Source organism: Euwallacea similis, chromosome 1, assembly GCF_039881205.1.
Source record: "Euwallacea similis isolate ESF13 chromosome 1, ESF131.1, whole genome shotgun sequence".
Taxonomy (NCBI): domain Eukaryota; kingdom Metazoa; phylum Arthropoda; class Insecta; order Coleoptera; family Curculionidae; genus Euwallacea; species Euwallacea similis.
Window position 1 is genome coordinate 5,446,515 of NC_089609.1, and position 25,072 is coordinate 5,471,586.

Here is a 25,072-nt window from a genome sequence, read left to right on the forward strand (position 1 = left end):
ACGATGCAATTTCCTTAAATTAGAAAACTCACGACCCTTGTCAGTGTATAGAACAAATAACCCTGTGTAATGATTCAGAGTCATTGTCCACAGATGTTATTAAGTATAGTACTTTAAATCACCTTCAGCAAATTGTCAAGATTATCCAACAGCTATGTCAAAACCTTTTCTGTTTGCCGTTTGGTCAAGAATTAACATGAATCCACGCATATATGGATGTCCAGTAAGGGGGTTTCGTAAACGGTAAGTGTTACCGACTTGCTTAAATAGCAAAATAGTTGATCATTCAAGCAAATGGTTCGATCATGCAAACAGATCGACTAAATTATTTTTGGTTTTCAGTTATTTCGAAAAAACCTGAAAAACATTGGAAAATGTCTTTTTTTTCGAAATAACAGGAAAACCTAAAAATAATTTTGTAGATCTGTGTACGAAGTGAACTACTGCTGTAAATGCGCAGCTCTTCTCCTATCTAACCACTGCCTTAACAAATCTTCATGCTGGACATCCTTATGGTGGACACCCTTTTCACAAATATCAATTTTGATTGATTTGATTTATTTAATGTCATATGTATGTAAGTACGACGTCTTTAAAGTTCTATTTCATTCACACTTAAAACCATCACAATTAACCCTGACCTTCGTATTAACTTATAATAGATTTAATCGACCTGCAGATGCTTTTTAATTAAATATTAAGGGACACGAAAAGGGTCTAGGCCAGCGTTTAATTGGAGTTTTATCCCTTAGATATTTGTAATGAATAATAGTCCAGATAATACAGGTAATAAGTCATTAAGACTTGTATTTTTTTTCGCTTGGTTCAACAGTGTTGTCACGCTAATTGCCATTTTCGTTTATCTATAACGTTCAACTTCCTTAATTGAATCGTTTCAACTAGGAAATTCTGAGAATGTGTATCAAAATCAATGCTTATAAAATTCAGAATCCATAGTATAGCCATCAATCAAAAGCTCTTAAGTATTTGTTGTGCGTATCTGTTCGACAGGTACCACAAGTCCCTGAAAAGGGCTAAAAAAACTGCTCATTCCTTTTGATGTACTCATTTGAATTTTATCGAACGGTTTTGCTAAGGAATGGTAACAAACAACCAGAAAGTTACAGGCAGTTTATAATATCTAAATTCTATAGCGCAAAGAGTAATTTCATGAAGCATTAATTTCAAATTTCTACACAATTATCTTTCTGGAAAACTGGTCTGGGCATCAATTTTTCGACCCCAACTCCGCAAAATCAAACCCCAGATAACTTTGCCAGGAGGATGAAGTCCATGGAAACGACGATATAGGGGTTGCGTATTAGCGAATTCCATTATTTCCATGGGAATTATCTTCCATACACATTTACACACAGAAAATTTTACATAGTTCCATGTTGCTTACTGCTGCTTATTTGAAAAATTCATAAAAATTGAACCACGAGCTTAGGCAAGAGAAGTGAAGAGGTAAAACTGGAAAACTCATTTGGCTATTAAGCTGGAAAAGCGGAGGGGGCCTCCACTAAACTCAGCCTTTGTCCTAAACTCATACATTAGGGAAACTTTCGCAGTTAACCTAGAGTTCAGTGTCGCTTGGGTATAGCTACAAGTTCTGACGCTTCGGTATCCGAATTTTTGTGTTTATGCCGCGAAAGGATGAAACGCGTTTTGAATTCTCGATTATGACTTAATTAGTTGTTCGATATTTAAATACTGAACATTTCGTAGCTTCATGATGAGTCCAGAGACACCAAGTTCCTCGGGCAGCGATACTTCTTCGCGGCCTCAGATCAAAAGTGCCGAAGAGAGACTGATGGTGGCGGTGAGAGTGAGGCCGCTGAAGAATGATGAGACTCAGAGGGTGCTTTATGGTACTGATAAAAAGGTTTGTAGCAAAGTTTTAGCTTTAAGTTCCAGAGTAATAATTTTCCTTGCGTTATTCAAAGAGAAGTAAATTCAAAGTGTAAGTTAAAGCACGTTCGGAATTTCAATTATTATGCAACTTTTCTTGCAGTTTTTGAGATATTTAATGATACTTACAATTTCCCTTCGATTGATTAAATTTGCTAGATATTTGTGGTAAATAAGTCTATTTTACATAGTTTTACTGCTATTTCTTGCTAGTGTGTAGATATTACGTATGTAATTGGGACGAATTTGTATTCAAGTTTCATTTGGCGTCGCATGTTAAAGGTGCAAGAAATCATAAATGTAACTTTATTAATAGACATTTTATTACTATGTGAAGCCAGCTCTGGGCAATTATAGCTTGGTGTTCCAGTTAATTATTTTTCTCCCCATGTTACACGAGTTACATGACTGCTTTTTGGTTCATTGAATCTGCATCCCTTCAAAGTTTATGTTTGTTTGGATGTCTTGCGAAGATATACGAAATGATGTCTGTTGCTGACATTACGAATGAGATTATTTGAACTGTATTCTGTTTCCATAATCTTTTTATTTCCATCGTGAGGTCCTCATATTTGCGTTTTTGCATTTACGTTATTTGATTTGGTGATACCGTTGCATTAATTACATAAGTGGTTTGCGATGTTTTGTCCTGGAACGCAATGTTGGCTCTATTGTAACTGATTGAATTGTCCATGTGTGTGGAGTTTTCGAAGCGTCCTCGTACGCGAGAACTCAAAACTGCTGACACTCAATTATATACGCGGCGTTTTTTCTAAAGGAGAGCGAGAGACTATTTGCTTTGGTACCTTTTTACATATACTTAATCAATTAGATATACCCTTTTTTTTACCCTTCAGTTACAACATAGCCTTTGGAATTCAATACATATTCTTTTCTGTTTTCCAACCAAGTGAGTTTAATTATCCAGTGCGACCATCCCAAAAAGTTAACGCGACCGATAGGTCCTCCACATTTCAACAATGTGAATACCTATTTTTATGTTAGCGTAAAGTAAATGATCCATGACTTGATGTCGCTGGTCACTTTCCTTCAATAAACGGAACAGCCAAATCCATTGGATTTTTATCATCGTTCTTATTATTATTATTACTGAGAATGGTCCTAGAAGTACTCGACCTTAAAGACCTTAAAGACACTTAAAGAAAAAAATTGGAAAATATTACATTAATGCTCAAAATAGTCTCCTTTGAGATTAACAGACTTTTCCCAGCGATGTTCTATGAGTCTTACGTTCTGTTTTATAGCAAGAAGCTTTGAATGTTTCAAAATAGGCATCAACCTCGGACTTCACCTCCTCATTATTAGCAAATCTCTTTTCACCAAGCCATTTTTTCAAGTTTGGAAATAGAAAATAATCTGAGAGGGCTAAATCTGGCGAATAGGGTGCGTGAGGAAAAAGTTTGTTCGAAACCATTTTTAACAAAAAAATCGCCATTTATATGTCAGGTCTGACAATTCTGGAACTATCCTCGTATCATTATTATTATCATCATTAATATTATCATCATCATCATCATTATTATCACCATCATCATCATTATTATTATCATTAACATAATTATTTTTATGTTAAGAAAATATAGAATTTTTAACTAAAAAATAAACTATACAAAAGTTAATTAGGTCTTAAGTACTCTAAAAACCCTTCCCAAAGGGAGCACCCTGAATATTTTTCTATTTTCCCAAATATAATCTTATCCATCATATCCCCATGGTTCTAACAATTCTAGGCACACCACATACACCACTGAATGTCAATAGGTTTCTGTTGAAATCATAGCCATAATAAATTTTGAAGCGAAAAACACCCAGTGGTGCAGCTCGGCAGTAAAGTAACTTGTCTTAAAATAAGGTATTTATCTTGCTCTTCCTCCTTTAGATCCTGGTACGGTACGCCACTGCCCTTTCAGAGCAAACTGATTTTAATTCCAGCTGTTTTCATGAAATTCCCGGATTAATAGTTTAACATTTAGCGTTGAGTTTTTATTCGTTTTCCTTGTAAAGGCACCTTGAGGTTTCCGAGCAGGTTAAAGTTCAATGGCGCAAAAGCCTAGACCTTAAACCACCTCTTTTACACGCAGTGCTGGAAGTAAAACAAATTCGGAAACTGGGGTAAAACCATAAAAACTCGACATGCGCCCTTTTGCATTTAGGGGTGAAGCCAGGGCTAAGTCAACAATAATTAGTAGCGGTGTATGTCTGAAAAACTTATGAAAGTATTCAACTAGTCAACAAAGTCCCTTTGTATTTCCAGGACGTACTTTTCTGGTACGTAGTACGTGTTTTTGTTCAGTTTCATGAATTGAACATGAATAAATTCATCGTTTATGAATGGAACCGAATTTTCCTGGCTGATTAGCGCGCGATGACGTACATCCACGATGCAAGTTAATAAATCAAATTCAACACTATCTGGACTTCTGACGTGGTCAAGGGGCAGATTTGCGTTTCAGTATGTGCCAGTTATACGTAAATCGTGTCTAAGTAATCGGTTTGACGTTTCGGCGCCTATTTTTAGTCATAAAATCAAGGAGGTTTTTAATGTTGAGCCTCATTTGCATGTAAATGTAGGCTACGTGTAAGATTTCTTCCTCGATTTGCCCACCCGCCGGCCTTACGCCGATTTTCCATTCATTTGTCAGATAACCCTACTGCGGTGCCATTAGTTCCTTTTTACTCAGGTTTAAATTTATATGTATAACATAGAAGAATCGAGAATAATAACGTACACAGGGTGTCCGTCTCTGAAGCCCACCTAGCGGCCCGGGTCGCCGTAGTTTCTAAGAAAAAAATAAAGTTGATGATGGTCGGCCGATATCGAAACGTTGGAATTGAGGTACGACATCGCCCCATTGCAGAAGAAGCAAAGTTGCAGTGGTGAAGTGTAAATCATTCTGAATTTCCTCGCCAAATAAGCTGACGAAAATGTTTTCCTAAAATTTAATTTTTTTTCGAATACCCCCGAAAGTCTTCGAAATTTTTGAAATTTTTAAACAGCACATTCTTGCTCTGCGAGATCCCCGTGGATGAGCTGCAGAAACGGACACCCTGTATGGCATTACTGACGGAAATTAAGCCACTATAAGGTGTGAAGGAATAATCATCATCCTAGTTTTGCGAACATGTTCCAATAAGAGGGGTGACATGTTTCTTCCATGTAGCTTTGGCACAATTACATATTCGAAACATGCCAAACCCGACCGTTTCTATCGATAAAATTAAGTATGATTTCTGAGTCATAATTCATAGTAGAGTGACACCATAGATAAAAATGGTGCAATACTTTCACCCCAACATATCGAATTTTAAATACCGACCTTTAAACCGGGCTTCTCGTTGTTCCCACAAAAGTCACGCAAATGTTAATAGTGCTAGATAGTTTAAATTGATATCCAAGTTTATCTGTTTTTACTTTTTTTTTTTTTTTATTTTCTGCTTGTTTAGTCGATACCGTAAGAGAATTATTCCGCAATTGCTGTTTATCCAACGCTGTCCCATTTAATCGTCATTTTAGGAGGGACATCGTCGTGGTCGAATCCAGGTCAGATAAATCATTTATTTATTTGCGTAAAAATCTATGAAACACACAATGTTCACAATCCAAATTGGTTTTTAGATATAAATCTATCATATACGTAAAGTAACTTTAATAATAGATGCTTTGACATTCCAATTTTGTCGACATCGATTTCAATAGAAGAACGATGCAGATAAAGGGTAACTAACTACCGGGTCCTGCTAGGGCAATTCGTTTGTTTATCTTGTCATGGAAGTCTTCTAAAAGGAAAATAAGTATACATAATAAATAGGTTGAATTGAAAGTACATTATTGATTTGTGGAGAAAATAATATGAGCACGTTCAGAAATTATTCGAACCTTGGGAGGGTATCGCCCCAAAATGGAAAGCTCGACAAAATCTACGATATCTAGAAGGGATCCTGGACCCTATCCTGGATCCGCTTTCCAACCAAAACAAAACCGAAACTTGAAGTTTGCTTTGCTCGATTTGTGTCGGATAAACACTTTACGGCGTGGGCGTTTCTTATTTGATTTCGAATAAACACTTTACGGTGTGGACGTCTTTTGTTTGATTTCGAACAAACACTTTACGGCGTGGGCGTCTCTTGTTTTTTTTCGAATAAAACCTTACGGCGTGGGCGTTCCTTGTCTGATTTCGAATAAACACTTTACGGTGAAGATGTGGTTTTTTTCCTAGAAAATTCATATAAAAGTTGTGGTTTTGTGGAAAGTGTTGCCATATTAAGTGCATAATCTGATAATTCGAATTCGTCAAACGAAATATTAAACGAGAAAACGACAGTGCGTTTAATATATTCGTGATAGTAGTGTTAGCGCCTTAATAGACAAAAAACACCTCTTTATTATTATCGTCCTTAACAGGAAGAACCTTAAATAGAAGTAAATATCTTGAATAATACAAGAGACAAAGCACTAATCGACATGAAAAAGGCTTACCATGGCCATTTCATTAAACTGATTAAAGTCGATTTTAATTTAATTAATATTACTTCGCAGGGATTTTTAACATCAATACCACTTTATTATGAACAAAATTCATTATAATCCCTCTCCCCTAATTCACATAATTAATTTATTTCAGACGGTAATAATGGAGGATTTTGAAAAAAGCGATGCCATTAGACAGAAAAAAGGCCTGGAGAGACAGTACAAATTTGATGTCGTGTTTAATGAAAAAGCAACTCAAGAGGAAGTCTATGAAGTGACCACTGGGAATTTGGTCAAGGATGTTTTAAATGGGTAATTGAAGAGTTTACGCTTTTTTTTTTGTTCAAGGAAGGCTAATAAATTGGTCTGGTTGTAGGTATAATGCCACGGTGTTTGCTTATGGAGCAACAGGAGCGGGAAAGACTCATACCATGGTGGGGGACAGGAGTAGTCCAGGGATCATGATTAGGGCTTTGAATGACATATTTCAGGCTGTTAAAGACAAAGAAGATGAATATTCTGTAAGTTTCAAGTTTGGGACGAAAATATGGTTTTAGGAGACTCAGTAGTCTTGCCATGTCAAAATCTCCTATTTGTAGAATTATTCCAAAATATCTCTTTTAAATCTGGAAAAACTCTTGATAGAACTTCGAAATAAATCTTGGGAAACTCCAATAATTAAGTTGGTTTGAGCACATTAGGATTTTAAGAGCTCTAAAAATACCTGTAAACTCCCAAATAAATCAGCGTTAAGGCTCTAAGAGATTCAAAACCACTTCAATAAACCAGAGGCGTGCCTAAAAAATTTGGCGATTTGAAAAAAGCCTCTGTAAAGTCTATAGTTGCAGGATATTAATATTTCTGAATTTTTAAATTTCTTATTACGTATCACTGAAAAGTTTGATTTTAGTTTAAAAATTATGAATAAGCTTAAAACACAGGGACATCTCTTCAGAAACCGAATCGGAACATACTTACAGGGTTTTAATATGTTTGTAAACCTCGATTTTGAGTCCTAAAATTTCACAAAACATCCATAAAGCACTAATATAGTTATCCCTTCACGTACAAAAAGATTCGTCGCAATTCATGGATGTTAATAAACCTAAAAAATATACTCGGAATCAGAGGTTGAGATCATTATTGCCACCCATTTTCAATCATTGAACTATCAGTCAAGTGGGTGAGGAATGATTAATTTGCTCGGAAAGTATGGAAACTACTTCCAGGCAGTGGAAGTTATTGAATATCGACGTTCTTAGATCTAACAGAGCTTTCCTTCGAACTTCCTTTCACTTAGAGCTCACAATAGCATTTACATCAACCCTACACTAAAAGACCGGCACGAAAATTGATGATTTCGCTTTTCAATTCCATGATTCGTATAGATCGATATCAATTTTTTCGAATAGTACAAAGCCATGTTCCGAATGATCAGATATTGTCTACCTACGATATACAATGACCAAATGATAAATGAATAAATTAGGATACGTAGTCGTTCGAATGAAATTTTCATGTAAATTAAGGAGAAGTGTTTCAACTCCACTGAAAATAACGAGTTTCGTGAATGTTTCTAAAACTGTTTAGATGGCAATCTTCCCTAATAGGCAAATAATATATGGGAAGTTGATTGTGAGACTTAAAGTAAATTGTTACAAAAGTTAGTAGGCAATTAAAATGCAAACGATTCGAGCTCACGCCTTGAGAACACATATCTCATTAGCCCAATGGCCTTCATCATTCGAATAATCTGTTGCAGGATCAACTTTTGTATTGTTCTTTCAGGTTACCATGTCCTACATAGAGCTCTATAACGAAAACATTAGAGATCTACTCAATCCATCTTCAGGGTATCTGGAATTGAGGGAGGATTCGAGGGGGCGCAGTGTGCAAGTTTCAGGATTGACGGAGATTTCAACAACCAGTACTGAAGAGGTAAATTCTTAACTATATGAAGACTCATTTTGGAAAATTTACTTGATTAGGATGGGTCTGGATGAGTTTAGACCAGATCAGTATTATTAGTTCGCAGAAAAATACATAATTGATTTGAGGAGTTATAAGGTCTGGAAAAATAGCTTTTATAGTCTTAAAAATCGAAGAAAGGGTAAATATAATTTGTCAACTTTAAAGGCCCATAATTCTCTTATAATGGGTAAATCGAAAGGTGTTATCGGAGTGAGTTATAAACCCCCCAATTGAGTAGTTTAATGATGCAAATGAGGTTCTAATGAGTCTTAAGCAGGAATAAATAAGGATTGACCTATATTTTATACAAGTCTTTACTGAGGTAGTTTTGACACAGAATTTAGTTTAAGATGTTTCCAGTACTAACTAGGGAAAACTAATACGCGTATAATGAGCATCATTTCGTCATGAAAGTTACTCCACGCGCTTCGCTTGGGGCGCAAATTTCTCCACCGGGGATGATAGCCTTCATTACATACTTGTCTAAAATAGGTATTATACCTCATCAGCAGTTTAGATTTAAAAGATTTTCCACAAATTCATTAATATTCTAGCTTCTCTCCTAGTTTCGATTACATTCGTGTACCGATTTCGTGTCTCTTATCTTTCTCAAAACTTTTTCTTTCTATCAAAACCGCGATTTAGACACTCCCAGATGTTTTTCGCTATACTTTACTCTTTCTGGGGCTCAAAGACATTTCAACGCACTGGAAGGGCAACGCACCGGTTTGACTTAACTGAAAGGGTTTACATGAATCGAGACTTTATCCTCGTAATTAAGAAAGATTTCATGCGATTATGAATCACTTCATCTACTTAGCTTGTATCTGAGTTTTGAGTTTTGAATTAATTTCCGAAAGTAGAAATCTGACAATAGCCATAGCTAAATACCGGTTTGTCTTGACCAATCACCTGAAGACCGGTACTCAAAACCTCCAAAAGAGATCACAAAACGCATCTTTTTAGTTCTAAAGGTAATTTTTTGTAACATTAATCCCAAGCAGAAAAATCCTCAAATCCAGTTCTAATTAGAACTGCGCAGTTATTCAGATTAATTTTTTATAATTGCCCCATTGCCCCCGATTAATTACATGCAGATTTTTGCATACCCCAGCCTGACTGCTTAAATATGGGTTATTAGGTTTAGAGGCACATAATATATCAATCAGGCCTAATCTCTCCGAGTAATATTAACTATAAATGGCATGACAACACGCAGGTTAAAAATTCTGACTCTGTGCACACGTAGACATGAGGGCATGTGTGCATTTTAAAAGTTAAAAAAATCAAAAAATAACGTACGAAATCTTTTTAGTAAAGGAAAACTGTATAGGGCAAACGCTTAATGTCTGTAATAAGGAGAATCACGCGAAGCCATGCAGACGGCAATTTTTATTAAAGGTTTCAAATGGAGGTATACCTTGGCACAACATGTTTTTTTTCCCACCATTGGCCTTATGATTTTCAGTCATGATTGACATATAATTTAGGTTACATTTCGGCCAGTAACTGGGGGAAGTCATGTAAATGTCGCTGGGGCTTAGGTGAAATATCATTTCTCCAAATCCTTCGACTCCCAGATCTTTACCGAACTGCAGCTCTAATTTGATATTAAAGCGAAACGTGACCTCTACAATTAGAACACTTAAAAAAAATAAATTAAATGAAAATCCAGGAGTTTATCGCGAAGAAATACGAGCAGATTTAGTTACTCTTCTTTTCATTTAACGTCGTTTCCCTTCGTTTAACATTCCACATAATTAAACACTATTTGACAATGAGTTGCTCTCCAAATAACATATTAAGTGTTATCTTTTGTTGAACTGCTAAATGGCATGCCATAGTTAATTAAGGACAATAGCGACCTTTTATTATTTTTGTTATAATTAACTAAGTTTGGCCTTTGAAAAGAATTATAATCAATACACGTGGAAGATTAATTACAGTTCCCAGCAACGCTTCCGAATACCTTTAATTAGATCCAACATCATATATATAATAGGAAGGGGGACATTTTTTCTTTGTATAGGTTTTTCTGTTCTTTTGAAGCACTCCCACAGCATTTACGTTAAGGGTTAGAGGAAGATTTAAGTTACCAAAATTCAAGTGTTTATTTCTCAAGAACGTTTACAATCAATCATGGAGTTCCCCAAAGCAACACACTGGGTCTTCTACATTTTCCGATTTACATTTATAATAATTATATTATGCAACATATGCTGATGACACTAGTTTCATAATGCCGATGGGTAGCAATGAGCTTTGTTGGGATGCTGGTTCCTTATGGGCTGCTACTAATAAATGACTTTCCAAAAACCAACTTATAGTTAACCACAAGAAAACGAATGCTGTAATATTTCGGAGAAATAGAGAAAACTTAGATACTGCTAATAAACGTGGAGCTACAATAAGAAACTACTCCCTTGTCCTTACGAAGGCACATTGATTTTATGATTTTATGGTTTCGGAAATTGATAATTCTCTTCCTTATCTTCGTTATTTTTTAAAATTGATTGCTCAACTTTTGTCCACTTTATTTACATCTTATTACTAATTTTTTCCACCATTTCTTTTCACAGTTAAATTTTTTTCAAGTTTGTGATTTTCTCCCTATTCTCTTTATGATACTCCTTGATAACTATTTTCAACCCCTCTTTTAGACCACTTCACGCGTTCTCACGTTATCTGATAATTTACGTCGAATTCAGTAATTAATATAATAATATGCTCTATAAAATTCCCCGATACACTGGGTTGAATTACGAGTAATAATGCAAGTTTCAGTGACCCCATTCCTTACTAGGTAATGAGGGCGTTCACACTCTATTGAAAACCAGGTGTAGACTAGAATAATTGCCCCTAAATCGGTGATGTTTTTCGCCATATCAAAATAACCTAGGAAACCAACAAGCCAACGGCTTCATGCTCAAATGATACTAAAAAATTTCAAGCTTAATGATAATTGGCAACAAGGCGTTTTGCTTTTGTCAGAAAGAAAACAAGATTTGGTGTTTGCAATTGGCCGACTCACCTATCTCCAGTGGTACACGAATTTTATGTAGAAATGGGCAATATTGCCAATGTGCTCAATATTTCTTAGATTTACCTGTAGAGAATAAGGCAGGAGATAAGGCAGATAATACATGTAAATATGAAACAATAAGTGATCAGGGGAACTAGCTGGGGTTGGTAGTAAAACTTCGGTTAAGGGTCGCGTAATGGGAGTTTTATTTGATTTATAAGGGATTAGTTTTGTAATGTGATGATGAACAATTGAGACTATATTTTTTAGTGCCAATTTTTGTTGTTCGGGACTCTTTACTTAACGCCAATGGCTAATGACTCCATGACGTGCCAAACACTTTCTCATTCACATACATAATTATAAAAATAACGGACTATTATTGTCAAAAGTTAAAGAAATACAATTCTTTGTTACTAATGGAGCAGGAGTCTATTTATACAACAAAATCTTTTAGTTTTGTGTCAAATTTAGAAACATATAGAAATGCTGGGTTTTCCTGTTTTTTTTAATAAAATAACCTTTTTTTGCCAAAAATAGACACTTTTTTTTTAAATTTGACCTTCAATTATTTAATAAGAGAAAATAGTGTTTGAATTTATTGTAAGTTTGAACAAACCTCCATTAGATTCTTGTCGAATAACAATAAAACTTCTTCAAAAGTCTAAAATTTGCGAACCATAAGCCTTTATCACTCCGAATCAACATAATTCCTCCAAATGTCTTTTGTTGTTTATTTAAATGCTTGTACAAAAATACACCACCGATATTTTAATATCGATTACTACATTTTACATATTTGGCCAATTACTGTATTTGACAAATAAACAAATATAAACATACGTAAATCCATAATCTTCCATTAATAAAAATAGATAACTTTTATGAAATTATAATGTTTATATCAGAACGTCATAGAATGTTCTCAGATCTATAGACCATAATAATGACCTTATAATATACTTTCCTATCCATAATCTATAATGCTCTTAAGCGGATTATAATTGAAAAATGCCCCCTGTTGTGTCGGTTCGGATCTAACCTTCTACACCCCTTAATTAATATTTCAAGGGCATCGATTAAAGAAGGTTAAGCCGTCTGAGTTTCATGTTTCGCGATGCGTTATCGACAGGTAATTTTAAAGTTTACTTAGTTCACATTAATCGGTTTTTGGATATACGATTTGTGTTACACTCACCTATGAAGAAATATATAAGCAAGTACAGGATAATTTAGACTGATAAAGGATGCGAGTTTTCAAATCGAGTCAATTAAATGATACATACCACAGGAACGCGTTAAGCAAACTGACAATTCTTGCCACCCGGCAACAATGCATTCGTTTTTTGTTTGATGGGCAATGATATGACTGATGCATTCACATAGGGTTCAATTGGGCCGAATGACAGATGACGGTTGACATAAGTTTCGCTGATGCCGTTTCAAAAAGAATGCAAGAATAAATATTCAAGACTGATGTGGAATAAAAATTTGAAAGCTCGCTATGAAGGAGATCTAGTAAGATTTATCTTTGACTTTAAACTAACTGTTACGCTAATTACTTGGAAGAACCAGGACTCTATTTTCTTTATTAAATTTTGATGTAGTGAAAGAGTGTATTGTTAAATTTTTATTTAAACAAAATAAGTTTAACTTGCCCTGAGTCTTCTGCCAATTAGCAACAGGGCACTATTCTTTTATCATTATAGAAGTGTCTGTAAAAAAGTGATAGGTGTCAAGATAAGTACAGCGTTATCAGTCAAATTTTCTAAAAATAAGTACTTAAAACATAAAAATTAACTAATTAATAAGCATAAACTAAATTAATAATAAGTAATAAAACGTTCATAAAAATTGTTTTTAAAACTAAAAAAATAAGAAACTAAAATTCCATATAATAAAATTGATAGAAATTTGAAGGTTTTTATACAAATTTTGAAAATTTTTTAGCATTATTTGAGTATGTATTATAATGTTTTTGTTTAGTGTTTAGTTGTCTTGCAAGTTACCAGAGGAATTTTCCAATCGTACAGGAAATTTGTTTATAATTAAATTTCATGCAAATTCCAAAATTCACACATTCAACCAACTTCATGCTAAAAAGGCGTTTTCTCTGTATTTCAAAAAGGAACTTTTAGAAGGTACTTTTCTCTTTATTTCAGGTCATGCAACTTTTACAAAAGGGAAATAAAGCGAGAACAGTAGAGCCTACCGCCATGAATCAAACGTCTTCTAGGAGCCACGCCTTACTCAGCGTTACTGTTAGGTAAAGCTATTTTTATTCACGCTTTGTATATCAATAACCATTAGTTAATTATATGTACAACAGAGCGTAGAGGCGAATCAAGGTCGAGGGCATAAAAGCAAAAAAGTGTATAGCAGCAATTACGTCTTAAAAAATTCAAGCATTTTCTTAACTTCAGACACACAACACCGTTAAATCAAAAGGACCATTTGAGGATGAGGGTGAAACAGGGGCGACTTTTCATGATTGATTTGGCAGGATCTGAAAGGGCCAACAAGACTAAAAACAGGGGTAAAAGGCTGCAAGAAGGGGCTCACATCAACAGGTATTAATCCAGATTTTTCTAGAATATAATACCGATCATGTTCCTTTATTCTTCTTCATTTGAACAATGGAAATAATTTCATTGCTCAAGGAGAAATATGTCCCAAACCTGCGCTATGAAACTGTTAATATTTGATGGATTGATCGAATGTGTTTATATTGATTATTTCAGTAAGTATAGAGTGATGGTGATGAGTAGGATGTTTTAAATATATTTTTGGCTTCGAAAAAGGTAATTTAAATACATAACAGAGATTTTTTTGGTAATTTGTATTGGATTACAGCACCTGATGTTTATATCCCCCTTTAACCAACTCAAATATTGCTTACAGTTACGCTGCACTCATAATTCTTATATCGATTTAAGTTCTGGAAATTCCTCTACGCTCCCTAAACTGGAAAATTGAATTTTCATAAAACCAGAGGCGTACTTGTAGTCCGAATTTTTAGGAGAGTTCAACCATGGGGCAGTAAAAGCAGCAGGGAAGATATTGATTTTGACAAAACCCTGTGCTACACTCATCTTCTGATGTGTTTTTAAACCCTGGAGACACTTTTTCAATAAAATTAGGGGCGCACTGTTATTCCGAATTTGCAAAGGGGTTAAATCATGAGGCAGTAAAAGCATCAGGGTAGAGTTCAATTTTTACAAAACTCATGGCAACACTTTGTTATACCTATGGTTTTTATATGGATTTAAAACCTGGATATCACCTTTCCAGTAAAATCAGGGGCGCACTTCATCGAATTTCATTACAGTTTAGAAACCAACAAATATTTTACATATTTTTTAACATCTCAACATAGACACACATATTCAAGCATGAATAATATTAATCCACCCTTAGATCCCTCCTAGCCCTTGGGAACTGCATCAACGCCCTAGCGGGGGGTGCACGATACGTCAACTACAGAGACTCCAAACTCACTCGGTTACTCAAAGACGCTCTTAGCGGCAATTGCAAGACTGTAATGATTGCTCACGTGAGCCCTTCTGCAAGTCAAAAGGATGAATCCAGGAACACTTTAATATATGCCGATAGGTACTAATTTTCCCTAAAGTTTAAGGGTTGATTTGACCACTCTTTTTGAAAATTTCCAGAGCAAACAATATTTCTACTAAAGTAGAGAGGAACGTCCTGGATGTGTCTTATCAGGTCACTCAATACCAGACTGTGGTCAATGAGTTAAGGGCGGAGATTTCACGGTAAGGGCTCATATGATCTTAATCAGATCTGTAACAGATGTCTTGTAGATTGCAAACCAAGATGAAAGAGGATAGGCCGAGGTCTGCAGATTTGAACAACGTGAGTTCCGAGGAGAGAGGTATTGAAGTGAGAAACTTGAGAGAGCAAATAGTGGACACTTTCAAGACTCAGATGAAACTGCGGAGGAAATTAATGGAGATTGATGCTCATTTGTTGGGTTGGTAGCCAAAATCTGACCCAGTCATTCATCTATATATTTAAATATCAAACTCACTTTAGGCCTGGGAATGGAGGCAGAAAGGCAGCACTTGATCATCTCTCATTGGGAGTCTAGAAACAACAAACTCTACAAGAACAGTATAAATTCCAGCAGGGCCAGAACTCAGCAAAGTATTAGGTAGGAAATGTTTTATCTTGGATTTTGTGGTCAAAACTCCCAAATATTAAGTTTAATCATGTCTGGGTTTTCAGGAGGAGGAGGGTAGCAACTGCTGAGGGATTCAGGTCTGCAGGGAATGAAGATCTGGCTCCTGACTTGGATGCAGATGAAGGCGAGGGAGAGTCTGCCAGTAAGTATTGCGATATTTTTTAACAATAAAACTTTAAAATAAATATCTAATGAATCTCCAAGAACCATTGGAAAATTACAAAAACCCCTCAAAAATTTTTAAAAAATCATACTTTTTGAAGATTTTTTCCAAAAAGCTGCGAAATAGAGATAATCTGTTGTTATGAATGTATTTTACTGAAAAGAGATAAAATTTCACCAAATATCGATTATTAATCTTTGCTATTCAGTTGAACAGGCTTGGGGTGAACTAGCCGATATCGAAAGAGAACAAGAGAGATGGACAGAGCTTCGAGGACACATAGAACAAAAACTGGAAGCGTGCAGACAAAGAGGAGTGATGTTGGAGGATGTACGATATCTCCTATTGGCGCAATTTCAGATTTTCACCACAGATTTATTATAGAAATTACCTTCATTACTCTCCTCAGACGATGAAAGAGAAATTTTGGCTCTGATTTGTCGAGTTCACGAACTTGAAGCTGATAAGATGGCGTTGCAATCTGAAAGGTTGGTGAGGCAGCACGAGCTGAAACGTCGAGACTTGCTGATCATCAGATACGACAGGCAGAGGCAATTGTGCGAGGAAATTATCACTAGGCAGAGACAACTTATTGAGGGTAAACTTATATCTATCTTTTTGAAAAATTCTCTATTCCTCTGTTATCCCAGAAGTAAAAATCAAACTTCCTCCCGACCTGCAAGAGCTCTACCAGATGTACCAACAGGAAATTCATGCTGCCACTTATACAGACTTCAACCCGCCCTCCACCGCAGCTTTTAGCCCCGATAAACTACCCCCCATTAGCAAAATGTATACTTTGTTCTTAGACGAAAACACAAATGCATAAACATCAATTTTGCTTCCAGCTATAGTGATCCGATGTTCAGGCCCACGCTCACGTCAGACCCCAGCGTTTCGCCGCCGTCATCTTCAGAGAGTGGGGGGGATGAAAACGGAACTAAAGAAACGAGCGTTGATAGAGTGATGGGGCAGGCGATAGCCAGACCTGGAGGGTCTACCAAGCTTCCTCCTCTACCTCCGAGTCCCCCGGTACGGTACTCGGGCAGATCAAGAGATTCTGCAAGGTGAATGCCTTGAAGCTTTGATTTTGTTTTTGTGTGAAGTAGATAAACAGTGTGTCTATTATGTATAAAGTGTTTGGTCTGTGTCAGCTTTTTTGGTGGGACTGTCTGCATCCTGACATCCTCAATTCCTCAATGTTGATTTAGTCGACAAATAGTTATTGCACCTTTTTTTCAATATTTTAGTACAATGAGAAGGGCGATAAGTGAAGACCGAATAATCGACAACGGTGGACCCTTAAACAAAGATTAGTGTTCGAATAGATGAAATGTGCCTAAATCTTCGTTAAACAACTGTTAGGGCTAGATAAGTTGGTAAATGCCTAAGGAGTCATGGTTTTTGAGGTAGGTAAGCTTTAGAACTATGGATTCAAGCTCAGGAAGGTTCTTTGTACACTGTGTAATTATGAGTGAAAATAGTGTAAATTACCTTTACTTGTAAAATATATTATGAAGTTCTAATATGTATGGAAGTGCTGTTTGTGACCAAACCCAGATTTACAACCATAGTTCTAATAAATAAATCAAGTGGTTATTCACTGTTGAGTTTCGACAAGATTTAAGAATCATTTAAAATTCCATGATAGTAAAGCTTTGATGTCACCGTTAGTACTCGTTGGTACTGTATAGAAAAAAAATTAAAATTTTCAAAAACCTCTCAGGCTCTTGATGCTTTCAGACTTCTCGAGTCTTACGCATCTCCTGTTTTTATTCGGCATTAACATACGCATGTTTAGCATATATAAACGGAAAAAGGTTTATTACTTTTATACTTAAATATATTCGGTTTTCGAATTTAAAGAAAAACAGATCATTCTAATGAGATTCTGATTAGCTAACCAATTAGGGCATTTCCTAATTACCTACAAATCTCTTTATTACTTGACCTAATCGCTGCTGCTCATCGCAATGGGCATCACCAGCAACGATTAAACATAATTATACGCTAAACTCTCGAAAATTTAACACAAACTCTCTAAACAAAATATCACCTAAAGTCAAGAAATTGCGCTCATTAACAAAACTCGTACCAGGGACCACAAATGTCTCCCTCTCAAAAATGCCTGCAAGACCAATAACACGTTCATAAAGCATAAACAAATCCCCAATAGAACAAATTGTAAATTATAAACAAAACAGGGAACACCATCCTGGCTTTCCTGTCGATCCAGATGGCCACTTCCTGAGGGGTCATTTCTGACCACGTTTGCTGTGTAGGGGAGGGCGTCGGGGAGTTCCCCTCGGGATGTTGATTGTCTCCGTTGGTGGTTGGCAGGTTCAGGGTTGGTACGTTCAGGGAATTGGAGGAACTCTTTATGAAAGATGGGCGTAATTTTCGATGGTGAGAATATTGCCGACTTACCGTCATATGATTTGAATCCAGACTGGAAAACGATTCGGATTTTCTCAAGTCTTTTCTGGCCAGTCTGGGCGAGAGAGCCCCTTTGATGATATATTTGGTGGTGTGTTTGGCCAGTTCCACTTTCTTCCTAAAAATATTTCGTTTCCATGTAGTTCAGCACCATCAACAATAATTGTTTCAACAGTACTTTCTTCTCCAAATCACATTGACAAAAGTAAACTCGGCCAGCGAACAAAAGATGAAAGTGGCTCCTCCGAAGAACCAGATCTCACTAGCTTTCACATAGGAGACTTTCGGAAGGTTCTTCATTAGGTTCCCGTTAAGAGTGATGAACGACAACATTGTGGATGTTCCGAGTGTGGTTCTGGCTGGAGCTGCATCCGCTTGAATCCAGAAGGTGACCCAAGACATAACCACCAAAAAGATGGAAGGGAGGTAATATTCGAGGATGTAGTACCCAGCTTCCCGCTGCAGCTTGAACTTGAAGATTAGGGTACTGTAAGTCTCATCTGTGGGAGTGATTTTTGAGTAAAGTTGGGAGTAATTGGTGAAGGAAATGCTTACTGAAACCGCTATTTGAGGGGTTGCTGATGGAGGTCTTGGCATGTTCCACAGAAATGGCCTCGAGCATAAATTCTGTTAGTTGCAAATTTTCGGATATAATATAGGGCTTGTCTTTGGCCCATTGAAGCTCCAAGTTGGTTTCGTTGTAGGCCCCTAAGATGAGCAGTTTAAGGTTGATGAGATTTCCATCTGTCTATATGAATACTTACAGCTGGCCCAAATCAGCTCACATTGCTGATGATCAAATGGGAACTTTCTCAAATCCATGGAGCAATAAAACGTTGTAATCATTCTATAGGAGTATGTAACGTCCCCGTGAGGAGTAATCTTCACAATAACATCATTCCTGCAGAGAAATATCGCTTGAAAGTTCATCAATTTAAGACAAATTATCTAACCTACTTGTCCAATCCCATCAAGCTTGACTGCTTCTCATTCTTAATGAAGAGATGGGGTACAAAAATCTGCGCCTTCACCATCTCCTGTCCAACTATAGCTCCCCTATTAGGAGACAAGTCCACAAAGTTCAATCTATTATCTCTGAAATGCAACTGCACCAGCAAATGGCTCTTGAATTGCTGAAAATTTACTTGATGAAACTTGATGTTTTTGATTTATGGCTGATACTGACTCTGTTATCAACGCTTTCAATATGTTGGACATCAATTTGGAAGGTGACTTGCAATGGTAAGTCGCTGGGTGGTCTGGCTACATGGTCGTATCTGCAGCTATCGGTTAGTCGTGACAGGAATTCTTCTTGGGTTAACTTGTCCATGTCGGTGTCCAATGCTGGACAAGTGTCGGTGGCGTTTCTTCTGACACGTAAATGTGGCGAGTGGGATATCATTCTGGAGAAATGAACAATTGTTATGGTTAAAGTGAAAATTGAAGAGAGGATGATCAAAAATTTTCCTAAATTTTCTAAAATTACATTTGATCGTTTTTGATTGGGCCTTAGAGGTGTATAAATGAAAGAAAAATGGAAACCTAAATAAGATTTGCCAGAATGTTGAGAAACGATTAAAATTTTAGCAGTTGAATCTTCAAAAAACTTCAAATTGGGACTTGCGACTTTTGTTAAAAATTGAAAAAAAAGTTAAAAAAATGTTTAGTTTTAGCTTCTAAACATTAAATCAATTGAATTTCAAGGGCGTATTTTATTTATATTTGGAGTGGAATAAGTGAAATATTCAAAATTTAAATTGTGCCAAGAAAATCTCAATTTTAGTAGTTGGACCTTGGAAAAATGGAAAATTTTCATTTTTCACACCTCAACTTTTTTCCCATGAGAAAAATCTTCAAAAGGACACCCGTCGTGTAGTTCTGACAGCCGCATAATGTGGGATCCCCCAAAGCCCCACCAGAAACCTCGGGATACCTAAGAAACTGAGCTTCGACGGCTCAGAAGTGTCCCTGGGGGATATATCTTCAATGACATACCTTGAACTGAAGTAAACTTTTCTTTCTGTTCTGAATCATATAAATCTTGATTATCTCAGTATCTTTAATGCCAAAGCTAGTTGCAGCTACGTTTTCATTATAAAAGTATTATTATCACACCGTAATAAATAAAAATTTGCATTAGAAACATACCTATATGTTTACTTAATGTTTTAACAGTGTATTTGCTCATTGTATCGAGCATTTTTGTTCAACAGACTTTCACACTTCGAACTGAAATAAACTGTTTGTTTTATTCTGAATCATGTGAGTTTTTAATGTCTCAGAATATTTAATCTCAAGGTTGGTTTTCGGTTGAGTCCAGTATAAAACTGTTATTATCAAACCGTAATTCATGGATAAATCCAATCGGAAATGTCTAATGAAAACCTTAAAAAGTTAATTTATCACGTCTAGCCGAAGCGAATGGAAGCGATAAAAATGGTTTGGGTCTGTTTTGGTCAACAGTGAACCTCATCTGTCCAAAATGAGAATAAGAGGATTTAATCTAATTTTAAAGGTACTTAAAGATTATAATACATTTTGGCCTACTCTTTCTGATCCGGAAGGCCTTTCCGACCGGAAGCTTTTCTGCTTTGGCAACCCTGATTAATGTAAGGCCATGAGGTTCGGGCTACGAAATGTCGGTTTCTTTAGTGCATGTTATTTCATGTTAATGTAAGAAATAAAGCTTCGCGAAACAGGGTACAATCTTAACAAATTCAGTATTAAATGGTAAATATTCGGTTTTTACACTTGGCCTTAGACTTAAGGTACTGGCTTGGGGCCTTGGCTATAGTAACAACCAGATGACCCTTCGGCAAAAAAAATCATCTTTATTCAAATTTTTCTCGCAACATTCCCTAATTCAAGTCATCAGTGTTCTATTTCAGCCAGTTCTGACCAAACTTTAAAACGACTAATCTTAGCCTTCTGGTCTTCTTAGATTTACTATAAGACCGCTCACCTGATTGATAAAGACGAAAAGGAGAGTGTCTCCAAATTTAAAGGCCAATCGAACAAGGTTACCCTTTCTAGGGCATTGTCACTGTCGAGACCATTGGAACCAATCATGTCACTATCAAAAGGTTATAGAAGCCATTCACCCAGTGGTGTTAGGTATGTGCTCACCAAGCAAAGGACATGATATGGGTAAATGTGTATTGTAAATTTTAAATATTTAATAGTTATTTTTTAAACAGCAAAATATCTGATAAATGCTTATCGACTATTCAAAAAAGGTACCCGGTGCCTCTTACAGTTGTACCGTGTTTCAATTTTAACCACTAATTGTGTACCAGTGGGAGTGAGTATAAATAAGTTTATAGGAGTAATAAATTGAAGGTATAAAAAAATGTAAAATTTGATATTTTAAAAATACTGATTTTGCTTTACGATACAGTAAAAACTATTCAACCAAAAAATAAATTTATTTCTGAGTCGAGTTAGTAGGAGACTGTTAACCTGTACTAACCCGATCTAACCCGAACTAACATGAACTAAAAGATGCTGAAAATATATTATGCATGTGAATAGACTAAATTCAAAGACCGACAATTTGCGTTAAATATCTTCAAAAGAAAAAAATCCGTTGTCTGTATCTCGTATTCCTTCGTATTGCCACAAAGTAAGTGGGAAATAAAAACTAATTAGAAAAAATAAAAAAATCTAAAAACACTAATATTGAACTATTTTAGTAGTAAAAACTTAGAGTAATTTTAATACAATAAGCAAGAGAAAGCTTCAAAAAAATTGTTGTTAAAATTACGGCAAATTCAGCATATTAATAAATGCAGAAAGAAAAGAGAAAGCAATAAAAGTCCCTCAGGAACTTAGGAGCTGCACCTCTGTATATTTTTTAGAATCGAATTTCGAGGAGAGTGCTTTTTTCCAAGGAAAATCTTTCGATAATTTTTCAAATAAGGTTTTTACGTACATACCCTTTTTCGAATTGCAGTTTTAGTTCAAAAGCAAAAGCTAATCCTTCGTCTATGTTACAATAATTTTAGTCTAAATTTTACACTCAATAGTACCCACATTCAAACCTTTGTCTCAAACCAAATCCTCACCTGATATCACCGCATGCACCTCCAAACCACCACAACCAAACCACTACAAAACTAAACGTCGTCCTGTTCAAATAGCCGGATTCACTCATTGCTGCGGACAACTTTCCCTCCAAGATTGCCGAAAATTTTGAGGATCACAGAGGCGGGTACCACCTTTGATAGCGGAATACCTGCATGTTCAAACCCACGGTGATCTAGAGGAAGATAAAGTTAAAGACGCGCTTATTGAATGTGCAAATATATGGGAGCTTTACATGTGCACACATGAGATTATAAAATCGGTGGTAAAACCGTTGCTCGGATTCGTGGTAATGTGTTCAGTTTTTTTTGTTTGCCGTGTATATAAAAACGATTATTCGGTCTGGTTTGATTATTACATTGGCCAAACATTGATGCCATAAAAATAGCTCTGTGAATGTGTCGTAAATGTTAATTGCAGGGATACAGTATTCAGTCCCTATGTACTTACTAGAAGTAAATAGTCACCGAAATCATTTATATTATATCTATTTGATTACTACTAGAAAAGCCGGAATTAGAATATGAGTCGGACAGCACGTATACAGGGTGCTTCAAATTTGATCGCGTCCCAGGGACCTTGAAAAAAACGGTAAATGTATAGGTGGTAAGAGGAAGTTAATTATTCAAGATCTCTATGAGTAAATATGTCAAAAAAATTGCTTTCCATACGGTTTTTAAAAGAAAACTATCAAAAATATTCATTGTCAGGATTTTGAAAATACATTTTAAACATTGTGACTGTTGATTCAGGTCTGAACTGCGGGCGGGCCAATGAGTCGCATCACGGTTATCCATCCATTTATTTGGAAATAGTCGGTTTAGTAATAATAATATAAATAAAATAAACAAGTGGGTCGCGTCTATGACACTAATCGCTATGCCTGTCGTGTGATCAATATCTAATATTTATTGAACTATTCATTGTGACATAGGAGTCTTCAATTTCTACCATAAAAGTGGAGTAAATAGGGTGCACTATTGCAGAATATGAAAATGCTGAGGTATTGTTTCTCCTGGCAATGGATATTTTTGATCTGGATGTCGCAAATCGGCAAGTGTGACACATGGTTGTTTTTCAATTATCAATGACCAGCCGACTTCGTAAGAAAATGGTCATGTCCTTATTGGAAAAAAAGTTGAAGTTGGAATTGAAAAACCGAAACGTCGTATCTTCGAAAAACCATTTTCATGTTGTGACGCGGGAAAATACCTTAAGAAGGCGTTCTTGTTTCTTTGTAATTTAAAGTAGAAAAAAATAAAAAAGAAACAGCAATTTTTTATTTTTTTCGGATATCTCCGGAAGTTATCGGAATTTTTAAAAGATTAAAAAGGTAAAGTACTCCTCTCATAAAGGCACAACTCTGCTTTCATTTAACCAACTCTTTATCTCCTATGATATCGGAGATCCCCATGTTGAGAGTCAAATATAAGACACCCTGCACACCTACATTTTTTTAAATCCTTTGCAACAATATGCACAAAGTGTTATTTTTTTAAGTCATGTACCATTTTATGCTCTGTATTTTTTTGGACCACCCTGTATGAATTACGATACCACATTTAAATTCCTTCTTCAATTTTCCAGCTTTTTGCTCTCTTGTAATATTTTCATATCTTTAACCATTTTCGTAGAATTTGTAATAATACCGATCGACGCAAATTAAGAAAGTAAAGAAAACAAAGAAAAAATAATCAACCGACACAGTTATTCAATAAAAATATCTCAAGCAATTCGTAACACTTAATCAAATTTCTTAAAATAAAAATAATTCTAGACGAAAACACAATTATAAAAATTGTGGAAAATGATGCGTTTTTTACCATGGGTCTATTAACATTTTTTATTATTACAGAGTACTTTCGCTCCCTGAAATATCTCCGTGATGATATGTTACACCCTATACAAAGTGATTCACATTGATTCATACAAACTCAAACACCTCCGTATCGGGATCTAAAAAGTTGATCTAAAACGTCGTGTAAAGCGACACGTAAATTACCCAAAATCCATAAATAACAATGGCAAGCTATTTCAAGTTAATTCAGATTGGGTATATACTTGAGATTAGGAAACTCTTGAGTGTTCGAAACATATTTTACGTAATGGGGAAAATAATGAAACGCCGGCTACAGCGCAAGATTGTGCAATGATTTGCAAACAGCGAAATTATGTAACCAGCAATACAGCTCTTAGGTTTGAATGTGGCAGCGATGCCAAGTTGCGTTTTAAAATTTTCTTGGATAATTGAAATAAAAAATAAACGTAATAACAAGCCAATTTTTTTAAAACATCTTTTTTGGAATTTCAATGAAATCTGCCTAAAAATATATATGTTTTTTTAGTTGAAATTTTTGAAATGTGAAAGATTTACTTTTAAAGGGATTTTCCAATTAACACTCTCGATTAGCACCATTGCAACACATTTTTTTAAATTATAGCAAATATTTACCATATTTCTCGGCATTGAAGCGAAGCCGGTGTCAATAGGTGTGTGCTCATCTCAATTTGAATAATCATAATCGTATTATTGGGTACCCTGAGAGTGAGTAAACCTACTCACTTATTGCAAATTACATGTGAAAAACATCTAGAAAACGAAATAGGATTATGAATTCTGGAAGCTCCAGAGAGTTTTTACATTACAACAAACAGGTTTAATGCTTTAGAAGAAATTTTGCCTCACTCATGTGATTAATGAGTCAATAGTTAACGTAATTTTTAAAGCAATTAATAGATTAAAGTCTTAATGCATCATTATCTAATTACCTACGTTCAAAGGCCTATTATACT

At 35.6% G+C, this 25,072-nt stretch overlaps 4 protein-coding genes across 5 annotated transcripts in view; 3 read left to right on the forward strand and 1 right to left on the reverse strand.

Annotated features, from left to right (window-relative positions):
- The window catches only part of sta (stubarista 40S ribosomal protein SA), a 68,874-nt gene that overhangs the window by 17,682 nt on the left and 26,120 nt on the right, over positions 1-25,072 (forward strand). The window lies entirely within an intron of this gene.
- LOC136419883 (kinesin-like protein KIF19) lies at positions 1,610-17,174 on the forward strand. Of its 2 annotated transcripts, none has more exons than XM_066406472.1 (16): positions 1,610-1,885; positions 6,555-6,712; positions 6,777-6,921; positions 8,189-8,338; positions 13,556-13,659; positions 13,817-13,963; positions 14,811-15,005; positions 15,065-15,169; positions 15,218-15,387; positions 15,450-15,567; positions 15,642-15,739; positions 15,969-16,090; positions 16,145-16,358; positions 16,411-16,552; positions 16,609-16,827; positions 17,011-17,174. In XM_066406472.1, the coding sequence occupies exons 1-16, from the start codon at positions 1,733-1,735 to the stop codon at positions 17,075-17,077; spliced, it is 2,307 nt and encodes a 768-aa protein (XP_066262569.1). In that variant the 5' UTR covers positions 1,610-1,732; the 3' UTR covers positions 17,078-17,174. The 2 variants fall into 2 exon arrangements, with proteins under 2 accessions (XP_066262569.1, XP_066262577.1); XM_066406480.1 differs by lacking the exon at positions 1,610-1,885 and adding an exon at positions 5,363-5,473.
- LOC136419875 (transducin beta-like protein 3) overlaps positions 11,334-25,072 on the forward strand; it is a 45,108-nt gene continuing 31,369 nt past the window's right edge. The window contains exon 1 of the mRNA XM_066406460.1: positions 11,334-11,337. The gene's annotated coding sequence lies outside the window, so the exon portion shown is untranslated. The remainder of the gene's footprint in view (positions 11,338-25,072) is intronic.
- On the reverse strand, positions 17,582-22,417 carry LOC136419429 (pH-sensitive chloride channel 2-like). Its single transcript, XM_066405723.1, has 8 exons — positions 22,261-22,417; positions 19,383-19,599; positions 19,154-19,329; positions 18,961-19,097; positions 18,752-18,904; positions 18,375-18,696; positions 18,188-18,314; positions 17,582-18,136 (listed from the first exon to the last, which is right to left on the reverse strand). The coding sequence occupies exons 1-8, from the start codon at positions 22,347-22,349 to the stop codon at positions 17,909-17,911; spliced, it is 1,449 nt and encodes a 482-aa protein (XP_066261820.1). The 5' UTR covers positions 22,350-22,417; the 3' UTR covers positions 17,582-17,908.

Coding starts and splice junctions, on each gene's coding strand:
- LOC136419883 (XM_066406472.1), top strand. CDS start 1,733: ATGATGAGTCCAGAGACACCAAGTTCCTCGGGCAGCGATACTTCTTCG. Junction 6,922..8,188: donor ACAAAGAAGATGAATATTCT/GTAAGTTTCAAG, acceptor TTGTTCTTTCAG/GTTACCATGTCCTACATAGA. Junction 15,568..15,641: donor AGAACTCAGCAAAGTATTAG/GTAGGAAATGTT, acceptor CTGGGTTTTCAG/GAGGAGGAGGGTAGCAACTG.
- LOC136419429 (XM_066405723.1), bottom strand. CDS start 22,349: ATGAGTGAATCCGGCTATTTGAACAGGACGACGTTTAGTTTTGTAGTG. Junction 19,600..22,260: donor GGTGCATGCGGTGATATCAG/GTGAGGATTTGG, acceptor TCATTTCTCCAG/AATGATATCCCACTCGCCAC. Junction 18,697..18,751: donor CCCCTCAAATAGCGGTTTCA/GTAAGCATTTCC, acceptor TCACTCCCACAG/ATGAGACTTACAGTACCCTA.